The following is an 11,239-nucleotide window of genomic DNA, read 5'->3' as shown; positions in this document are numbered from 1 at the left end:
CCCTTCTCTTCACCAGCTTGGTTCTCACTAACACACGGGTCTGAGGTCTGGGGTCTCACAAATTCTGTCTCCCAGGCAGCTAATCCAGTCATTTAGACACACACACACACACACACACACACACACACACGAGGAATTCTCATGCCAGTTTTTAAGATAATGGATTTTTTGCTTCCTTACATATACAAAAATGAAAAATCAGCATCCCACCTGGAGACCAGAGTCTAATATGGGCCCCTTCAGTACAATGAGACATGTTAAAAGATGCACAATCTAAGCTCAGAGCAAGATGAGAGAGGGGCTGTGGGTGTGCCCAGCCTTCTTTGAACCACCTTGCCCCTTCCCACCCGCTACTCAGGCAGTCGTGGTAATTATAAAAAGCTGTAAGTTCTCATCATGCAAGCCCGCTTCACTTCCTGCAGGGATAGCCCCAATTCGTGGCCTGGGAGGCACCTTGTGTCCTAGACGCTGTCAGAGGAGGGCCAAGCAGGGAGGGCCAGAGCACCCCTCTGTGCTGGAGGGAAAGGTCTGCTGGTGCATGGCAGGACAATCTGCATGGCGGGACATTCCATTAGTGAGTGCTCTCTGCTCACATCGCTGCAAAGGCGGGGACCTCCCTGTGGCAGGGTGCGCCTTAACACCACCTGTCAGGGATGTGGTAGAAGGACCCTGGCACTGGGACTGTGGATGGAGAAGAGAACTTCTGAAGTGATTTGCTGGGTCAACGTGTCCAAATGCTGTAGACCACGGAGGGCAGAGAGAGCGGCATGGACACCCCTGATATGTCCACTAGGCCCTGTGGCTGGAACTGTGGCCTGGAGAGAAGGAAGGAAAGAAGAATGGAAAGGCAGACTGGAGCTGCCTTTTGAGGACTGGCAGCCCTGCTAGAAGTGTAGGCAGTGGGAGTTATTTTCCAAGCCAAAAATTAGAACTCATGATAGGGAAATGGGAGTGTTTTGGGGGTGGCCATCATGACCCGACACATGACACCAGGCCATCCAGGACCTGTGGCCTCTGAAGTGATGGGAACCACCGAGGCTCATGCCTGGAGCAGTGGCCTGACTCAGCCTATGCTTCACGACGATCTGTCTAACCACAGAGTAGAGGAGGCCCAGAGGACGAAGACTGGAGGCTGCAGGTGAAAAGGTTGAAACCAAAGTCCAGACAAAGAAGGGAGAGAATCTGGTGCGGTGGGGACGGGGACGTGCTTGTCAACAGCTGCCTCAGAGGCAGGAAGTGGGGCATGTGCAGCCATTGGACACCACGTCTCTCTGTGTTTCACAACAAAGTAGCGTATCCCAAGGCCGCTAGAGGCCCTGCTGGGCTGTCTCCCCAAGTCCAGTGCTGGTCAGGGGGCTCCACAAGACTAGTTCCCTACACATAACCCTATATCCCTTGTCCTGTCTTCTCAGAAGGGCTGGAGCAAGTCAGCAGGTGCCACTTTCTCCTGCCTTGTCTCAGCCTAATAAAATACATCTCAATTCCGCACAGCTGGTTCCAATGTTTTACACCTGCCATTTAGCATGGACTGCTTTAACACCTCAAACAGGACTGCAGGGGAGCCTAGAGTCATCCAGGAGGAATTCCCAGAATACAAAATAGCACTAGCAGCTGATGACAACTCTAAAAATTAAGTTTATATAATAATTGGGATGAGAAGACATCATAAGGTTATGTAAATAAAGTGAGGTTTTGAGTTCAAAGGAATTCTTTGGTATTTTTCTGTGTGTACAAACACACGCACACACGTGTGCGTATGTGTATAGACATATATAAACACATATATACATAATGCGTATACACATATGCATTACATATATGCACATTCATACATCTTTATGTACATAATACATATCTATAAACACAAATGTAAACACATATGAACACATGTATGTATGCACGCATATATATACACACGTGTGCATACATACACATATACATGCATATACACACACATTTCATGGGAAGTGGAGAGTCACTAAAAGGCTGCAGGGCCATAGGGCTTTGTGCTTGACTGATATTCATTAATGTTTGCTGAATTACAACAAACCTCTGCTGTGCCCATCCTGTTCTTTATCATTGACCATTGCTCTCAGGAGTTAATGTTTGAACCTGGCCATAAAGGAGTTGACAGCCGCTGACCTCTGGCTGCTATTCGAAGGGAAGGGAGCCCCCTATAAAACAGCCCACAGTGGACAGTCTGTTCGGCAGAGCTGCAGATCAGTCGTGGAGAGGGAGCTCTATCGCCACCATGAACTTCACCGGCAAGTACCAACTGCAAAGCCAGGAAAACTTTGAACCCTTCATGAAGGCAATTGGTGAGTGCTGAACTGAATGGCAAAGCTGTGGGTCACAGCAATGAGGGTCTGGCCCCACCAGCAGTGGCTACTCAGGGTCTGGATGTTGAGATGGGGGGAGAGATTCAGGCTATATACTGAAACTAGGGGGGCATTTTACTGACTTCTGGAGTTATTTGCAGCGAGTCCTCACTGCACAAGCCCACCCCATAGGGAAGTGGAAAGAGCACTGAACTAGGGTGTGGTCTGGATTGATGGCCATGTCGTTGGCACTTCATTGCATGATCCTATTCCTGCAGTTATTCATTCTTCAAACAAACAGTGATTCAAGGCCAACCACACACTGAACACTGTGCTGGATAGATATCAGAGAGACATGATCATGAGCTACATTTCCAAGGTTTAGAGGGAGAAGAGAAGAAATGAAGGTAATAAGGCATTCCCTAAGGTATATGGAGCGCTGGCTGACTGTGCCAGGTGACCGTGCTGACCATGGGATATGCAATACCTCATTTATTCCTCACCAAAACACTAAGTTGGGTACCATTATCTTCCCACCTTACAGTTGAGGCAATGGAAGCCTAGAAACATTTAGTAATCACAACCAAGGTCATGCAAGTAGGAAGTGTTTAAGTTAGGAATAGAAGCAGGCACTGGTTCTCAGAGACCTTGCTTTAACCCCTGTGCCTCCCAGGGTCATGTACAGGAGAGTGAGACTCACGGAGGGCATAGGGGGATGGCTCGGTGGAGGTAAAGAGAAGGCTCAGGTTGAGCCTTGGAAGATGAGCAGGTGTGCCCCAAGGGGCTCCAGGCAGAGGGACCCCTACAGGCAAAGGGGTCCCTCTGTATGGCAAGGGAGGGTGCCAAGAATGAGAAGAGTGCCGAAGACTGCAGGGGCAGGGAGAGGAGGACCTTCAGCGTTGCCAGAGAGCTTGGATCTTCTGCAGGCAAGTCATGACACCTCTGTGTGTCGAATCTCTCACTCATGCAACAGGACTCTCCATATTCACTGTCCACTCACGTAATTTTTGTGAACCTCAATTTATGTAACAGTGTAGACAAGTTCTGAAATTTGTAAAGCTCTATGCCAGGGCAAGGGATTTCTGGTACATCTTCCTCCAGAGTCTTGAATGCAGAGGTGGACACAGGCTTGCCTGGCACAGCACTGCTTTGTGTGTGTTGACCTGTCACAATTATCGGCAGTTCCCCTGTCACTCTCAGGAGGGACCTAGCTTGGAAGATCGACTCTCTGGTCACCCTGGGTATCAGCAATGAAATGCTCATACTCCAAGAGCAAAGTCATCAAAGGAGGAGGGAATGAGAAGGAGAGTGAACGAGAACCAGGGTACTTACAAGAGGAACAGTTCTTTGGGCCAGAAGAATGTCCTTTTTTTTTTTTTAATACTTTAAGTTCTGGGGTACATGTGCAGATTGTGCAAGATTGTTACATAGGTATACACATGCCATGGTGGTTTGCTGCGTCCACACTTCTCAAAGGAAGACATTTATGCAGCCAACAAACATATGAAAAAATGCTCATCATCACAAGAGTGTCCTTTTTATAAACTGACTGGCAAGATAGCAGCAGGCCAGACTAGGCCACTGTCCCTTCCTTCCTGAGGCCATAGCCCATGCTGCTCACAAGCCCCCAGTGAGTTTCTGTGGCCCCTTGGGGAAACCGGTGCCCTTCTCTGCCCCTCCATGCCATAACATTTCTCTCCTCTACCTACCACGGTCATGAAACTCACACCTCTGCCCGTCTCTAAACCTCAGATGGTTTCCACCAGGTCTGCCAGACGAGCTCATCCAGAAGGGGAAGGATATCAAGGGGGTGTCAGAAATCGTGCAGAACGGGAAGCACTTCAAGCTCACCATCACCACTGGGTCCAAAGTGATCAGCAACGAGTTCACCCTGGGAGAGGAATGTGAGCTGGAGACAATGACAGGGGAGAAGGTCAAGGTAGGAGAGCATCCCTTCTGCTGTCAGAACTTTCCCTGGAACCTGGCCCTGGGGCCTCCTTCCTCAAGGCTGAAACCTCACAATTCCACCCACAGATACCCCATCTCTGAACCCACCTCCCATGTGGGAGAGGCAGAGAGAAAAAGACAGTTCTTAGGGAAGAATCTCATAGGGAAGCTGCTCTCCACTTCCCAGGGACTGTCTGTGGGGTGTTCCAGTCCCCAAAGTCTGAGTTCTCCCACATGGAGGATATGGGGGAGCCAGGCATAGAGCAGGATTCTAAGTCTCAGGTTCTCCCAGGCTCAGTGCTTCTGGCACTAACAGTCCTCTAAGCAGGGCCCAGGAGGGGGGCAAATGGGAGTTTGTGAAAAACCCTTAACTGAACCCAAAGTCAACTGGCCTTCACTGAACCTAGAGCTAGTGGCAATGGGGAGAGACTTCCTGAAGGAGGTGCTGGCAACACCAGAATACCAGGGTCCCAGGCAGGTGCTCAGGCCCAGCCTTCAGGGGTGGTCACAAAGTCCCTGGCTTCAGCCACCACATCTGTAAAATAAGAACAGTCAACCCCCCTAGACTGAAGGCAGTGGGCAGGGCAGCATCACTTCTGCTGGGCACAACTCAAGGTGTGCAATGAGAGCTGGGTGTGGGCTGTGTGAGTGATTGGCAGACAGTGGCAGGGGGATCCCAGCAATGGGAGTGACTGTCTCCTCCTCCCTCTGAAACACTCCATGCCCTTGCACCCCTCTTCTCCCCCCACTCCCCCCACCCTCACCCCCGTCCCGCAGACAGCTCTGTGCATTGGGCTGGGCATGTTCATCTTTTTATCTCTTCTGGTCACTCTTTATTTCTGCCTCTCCAATTAGAACATTACAAGTCAGGATGATTTTAGGAGGAAAATTGTCTTGATGTGTTCATGGTCAAGGGATTTAACCAGGGGCCTTTTCCAAATTTTCTTTTTGGAGGCAAAATGTTTAATGTTGTCCAGGGTCTTCTGCTCCCTGCTGGGTTCCTGTCATCTCTTCCAGAATGTATAAGGGCTTGGAAAGAGGCCACAATAGGAAAGATTAACATTCTGGAAAGAATAATACATACCTGGTTGGGCATGGTGGCTCATGCCTGCAATCCCAGCACTCTGGGAGGCCAAAGTGGGAGGACTGCTTGAGCCCAGGATTTTAAGACCAGCCTGGGAAACATAGCAAGACCCCACCTCAATTTAAAAAAAAAGGAAAGAAGAAGAATACATACCAAAGGAAAATATGTATTCTCTACTGGTCAATATTTTGAATTTTGCCACTACCTCCCTCCATTAGCTTGGGAGAATTGAGATTTTACTTGATTTGATTTTAGCATTTGTATTTGGGGCCACTTAGGTGTTCCATGGTCATTTCTAGATTACATGCCATAAGACAAAAGAAGTCCTGACATTTTATTTAGTTCTTAAATGCCCTCGCTTCTCTTTAGAGCCAGAGAACTGGAAGCTCGGGAGCATAGGAACCAGAGCATTTTGGTTGATATGAGCTGAGACCTGTGCAGAAGAACCAACTTCATTAGCAAGGCTCTTGCCCCCCACCACCTCTTCATCACAGGCTACCTCTCTGTTTCCTGCAGGCAGTGGTTCAAATGGAAGGTGACAATAAACTGGTGACAACTTTCAAAAACATCAAGTCTGAGACCGAACTCAACGGCGACATAATCACCAGTGTAAGTTGATGGTGCTCTGAGCGTGTGGCTCCCAGTGCTTGAGGGGAGAGGAAAGGTGAAGGATGGGGAACAGTTCACAAACCCTAACCCCACCTCTCCACCCTCCAACCCCCCAACTTCTTTCCTGTGGTCAGTATCCGCTGTAACTTACTGCAGATCCATAATGTCCCAGGCAGTTTACACACATTGTCACTAATTCATTCTGCTCAGCACTAACCAACCAGCCACAGAGGCTTCCACCTGCCCTGCATGTCCAGGGTGCTTCATAAATGCCTTTGTCCATTTAGCATTTATAAAAAGGATCCCATTCATGGCGATATTATGGCAGCTTACAGGCCTGGCACAGTCCAGTTATTCAGTCAGCCTTCATGCCTGGCTGCCAACCACGTCCTATCCTCTATTTGGGGGTGAACAGTACAGTGTTTCTCCTGCAGGTATGTCTCCCTGATTCTTCTTTGCCCCCAATATATGCTTTAGGGAGTCACAAACAACAGAACCCTGCCTCAGGGAGCTGTCATCACTCTGTTCAAATGGAAAAATTCTTAAGCTACATAGAGTGTAAGCATCACCCACCTAATCTGTAGTCTCCAGCTCCCCGCCAGCACATTCTCAGGAGAGCAAGGGAGCAGGAGATGAGCTGTCCTGTAGTGAGTCTGGCCAATACCCTTTGATAGACTCCATCTCACCTAATCCTCCTGTCTCCTTGTGGGAGGCTGGATGAGGGATTCAATAGACAGGTTGACCTGTCCAAGTCATCAGCTAACAAATGATAGACCCAGGGCTTGAACCCATCAAGCAGCAACCATTGCATTGCTGCTGAAGCTAAGGGGCTCCTTTTCACCCTGATGACATGCTGTGTCATTCCAGAAGAATTATTCAGGAGAATTGGCAGGGGCGGAGGGAACATCCTTAAAAAACAAACCTGATGCATCCACTGTTTTTATAAGCTTCACAGCTCTAGGAGGACAATTAGGTACTACCCACTGCCTTCCAGGCTGTGTGCCTCATTGTGTCCATGTACATATATCCTTGGTGCTCAACATGTATTTTGTGTATACTAGGTACTCCATGAAACTTTGAGAAATTGGATTGGGCTGGTTTGGATGGTCTTGCTATAACAGCTGTCGATGTAGAAAGGAATTCAGTAAAAGGCAGGAGGACTTTCCAGGTGGGGAGGAGAAGTGAAAAAGACTTGGCATAGGATTTTGGAAAAAATTGCCAACCCTTCCTCCTGCCCTACAGAAAACCAGATGGATTTTTGAATTGTTTCATATGCCAACATATCTGGTGCTATTTTTTAAGCTTATTTTGTTTTTTTTTACAATGCAACATCGGATGAACATTTCATAATTTCTTTTCTGGCTTTCAGACCATGACACTGGGCAACATTGTCTTCAAGAGAATCAGCAAGAGAATTTAAACAAGTCTGCATTTCATATTGTTTTAGTGCGTAAAATTAACGTAATAAAGTGAACTTTTTTAAATAAAATGTTTTTTCTTCCCTATGGCTTTTCATTAATGGTGCTATTGGTCACCACATTCTCCTAACCATATTTTCTTTAATAAATGTTGATAATCCACATGATCCACACTCCCAGGTCAGGTCCGAAGAGTAATTCCCTGAACACAAAACCCACGCTGCCCACTCACGTGTCCCTGCCAGGACAGCCAGGTGTGGCTAGGTCTGCAGGAAGGCACTGGAATGCCCTTTCCCCATCAGACACACAGGCAAGGAGCTGGAGCCAGAGGATGTGCCGTGGGCTGGCCTTGAGGGTGTCTCTCTGTGGGGACAGGGAGCAGGAAGACTGGGCAGAAAAGGAGAGCTATACCCACAAGCACAGCCCACTAGCAGACAGGTGCAGAAAGGTCAGCATTGACTCACCAAATAAACTTTTCCTCCTATGGGAGGCTGAGCAAGGGGCTTAGTGAGAGGAGCCAGAAGGGGACAGAGGAGGCTCAGTGGAAGTTCTCTCTATGCTATGGGCAGGGGCAGAGGGTAGGGGAAGGAGAGGAGTCCCCTCAACACTACTTTATGCCAAACTGTTAGGTACTTGTTAGGGGTTGAATTGCATTCGCCCAAAATTTATATGTTGAAGTCCTAGCCCCCAGTATCTCAGAATGTGACCTCATTTGGAAATAAGGTCATTGCAAATATAATTAGTTACGATGTCATACTGGAGTAGGATGAGCTCTAATCCACTATGTCTGGTGTCCTTATAAAAGTGGGACATTTGGACACAGAGACGTGCATGGGGAGTGTCCACATGAAGACTAGAGCTATGCTGCCACAAATCAAGGAACTGTCCGAAGCTGAGAGAGGGTCCTGGACCAGATCCTTCCCTAACTCCTTCAGAGGGGGCATGGCCCTGCCGTCACCTTGATCTTCGGTTAATGGCCTCCAGAATTGTGAGAAAATATGTTTCTGTTGTTTAAGTCTCCCAGTTTGTGATACAATGGCAGTCCTAGCAAACTAATACAGTATCCATACCCCTCAGAGCTACCATTTCTACCTTCATAAGACCTTTCGGCACCCAGAACTATGTGCAGACTGCAGTAAGCCTTGATGAATGAATGAATTGTTCACATTCCCCCTCTTTTCTTTCCACTCTAGAGTTGAAACTATTATTTGTTACTTGGATTGTTTCCCAGACCACCTGTAGCACCTCCCTGCCCCGCTCTCACCTGCAAATCTCCAGCCCACAGCAGTGTCGTCTTCCTTAAACAAACAAGCCACCAATCATAATGCTTCCTGCCTCACTGCGCAGCACGCAGGAGTCACACTCCTAAACCTGGCATCCAAGTCCCTATATCATGGGTCAGCAAACTTCTTCTGTAAAGATCTAGAGAATAAATTTTCTCACCTCTGCAGGCCATTTGGTCTCTGTCACAAGTACTTAATTCTGCCATTGCAGTGCAAAAGCAGCCACAGCCAAATGGTGTGACCATGTTCCAACAAAACTCTACCAGCACTGAAACGGGAATTTCGTATCATTTGTACGTTATAAACTATTACTCTTAATTTTTCCCACCATTTAAACACGTGGAAACCATTATTAGTTTGTACCTTGTATGGAAACAGATGGCAGCCAGCTTTGGCCTGTGAACCGTAGGATGCCGACCCCTGCAACCATAGCCTGTCCAACCTCTTTCAGCCTGTAATATACATCCTAATCAAACTAAACAACCTCCCATTTTCCTCACAATTCAAGCATCACTTGCTTCAAGATGTCTTCCCAAATTGCTCAGCTGAAAGTACTCTTTCCCTCTTTCTGCCATTTTACCTGGACCAGTCTTTAGAATGCAGCTCCTCCTGCCTTGCACTATTATTTTCTCCAGAGATTTGCTTTCCTTCTCTCACCTGGAGTGGAGCCTTGGGGAAAAAACAGATCCATTATTTGAAGAACTAAGGCAGACTGAAGGAAAGAGTTTCAGTATGCCTTTAGAGAATGGTATTACTTCAGCAAGAAGTCAGAGTCGGGAGTTCCAGGGAGCAAAAAAACAACAGCACACTATGATATGCCATTCACAAAAATAAACTCCAGATGAACTAAAAAGCTAAATAGGCCAGGCGCAGTGGCTCCTGCCTGTAATCCCAGCACTTTGGGAAGCCAAGGCAGGTGGATCACTTGAGGTCAGGAATTTGAGACAAGCCTTACCAACCATAGTGAAACCCTGTCTCTACGAAAAAATACAAACAATTAGCCAGGCATGGTGGCAGAAGCCTGTAATCCCAGCTACTTGGGAGGCTGAGGCAGAAAAATTGCTTGAACCCAGGAGGTGGAGGTTGCAATGAGCAGAGATGGCACCACTGCACTCCAGCCTAGGGGACAGATCGAGATCCCATGTCAAAAATAATAAATAAATAGCTAAATCAATAAATATGAAATGTTAGAGATAAATATGACTGTAGATAGCTTCCAACTATAGAATACTTTTTTATACCAGAGTTTTTATACAAAAAACATCTAGGAAAAGATTAATAAATTTGTCTTCCTCAAAATTTTAAAGTTTTATGTGAAAAAAGGCACCATAAACACAGTTTCAAAAAAAAAAGTGTGGCATACACAACAAAGGTAAATAGACAGTATATAAAAATATCCCCCAAATCAATAAGAAAACCAACAAGTCAATGGAAAGGTGGGTTAAGGACATTAATAGGCATCTCACAATATAAAATATATTTAGTCATGTAGTAACCAGGAAGGAGGGATGCAAGATGAGATACCATTTAAAAAATCAAACTAGTAAAAAGGTTGATAATACCAGGGGTTTATAAGGATGTGATGAGCTTTGCCTTTGGTAGTAAAGATATAAAGTGATGAGCCCCATATGGAACACCTTTGAAAATATCCATTAGTATTTTCAGTGTGAAGTCCCTAACACCTAGTGAAGCCACTGTCGTGTCTCCCTAAGGAAGAGTTTACGCCCATGCACAAGAAGCGTATAAAGGATGCAGTTGCCAAAAACCGGAAACAAATGCTCATCAGTAAAAAAAGGGTTTGATCAACTGTGGTATAGCCATACTCTGAAAGAATCAGTCGAGTAAATGAATGAAGTAGATCTGTATGTACTAACATAGAAATATCTCCAAGACAAAGCACTTCTTTTAAAAAGTAAGTTTTAGAAATAATATTGACAGTATACTATCATTCATGTAAATGTTGTTAAAACATGAAACAAAATTATGTGTATATATCTATGTATGTGAATGTATAGAAAAAAATCTAATGGTTGGACTCCATTATCCAGAACACCAGATAATAGCCATTACCTCTGGGAACAGAACTGGTGGGAGCATTATTTATATTGTTTGAATCTTCTGCAAAGAACGCATTTTGTGAAACTATTATTTTTAATGAGCAAGAAATTTTTTAAGGCAGATGACAAAGTTAAAATATTGGGCATGAGGACATGGTTCTAGCTAACTAATCTGTAATTGTGGACCTCAGCTTTCTCTCCTGTAAAATGGGCAAGACAATCCCTTCCTTCATGGCTTTCAAGAGGAGCCCATGAACTGATGCAAGCCAAATGCCATCCAAGTAAAATATATCATTATTTCCATTCTCAGATTCCTCAGGGAGTGTCAGCTGGGTTTAATATTGGGACCGTTAGCAGAAACTCTGTTGTGCCCAGAGGAGTGAACCTCTGAGAGCAGTGCAGAGGCTTAGGGAGGAAAAGAGGTTTGCTCTGGCCCACCAAGCCGAGGGACAGTGGCACTGAGGTGCTTTGACTCTGGAGCCACAGGAGGAGAAAGTAGTGCAGACAAGGTCTTCTCAGCAAA

At 46.3% G+C, this 11,239-nt stretch overlaps 1 protein-coding gene across 1 annotated transcript; it reads left to right on the top strand.

Moving 5' to 3' along the window:
* Positions 1-2,142: 2,142 nt before the first annotated feature.
* FABP1 (fatty acid binding protein 1) lies at positions 2,143-7,439 on the top strand. The gene is made up of 4 exons (XM_017536664.2): positions 2,143-2,318; positions 4,085-4,257; positions 5,866-5,958; positions 7,328-7,439. The coding sequence occupies exons 1-4, from the start codon at positions 2,252-2,254 to the stop codon at positions 7,376-7,378; spliced, it is 384 nt and encodes a 127-aa protein (XP_017392153.1). The 5' UTR covers positions 2,143-2,251; the 3' UTR covers positions 7,379-7,439.
* The last annotated feature ends 3,800 nt before the right edge of the window (positions 7,440-11,239 follow it).

Source organism: Cebus imitator, unplaced genomic scaffold, assembly GCF_001604975.1.
Source record: "Cebus imitator isolate Cc_AM_T3 unplaced genomic scaffold, Cebus_imitator-1.0 Scaffold99, whole genome shotgun sequence".
Classification (NCBI taxonomy): domain Eukaryota; kingdom Metazoa; phylum Chordata; class Mammalia; order Primates; family Cebidae; genus Cebus; species Cebus imitator.
Note: the sequence above shows the minus strand (reverse complement) of the source record. Positions and strands in the feature narration are given on the sequence as shown.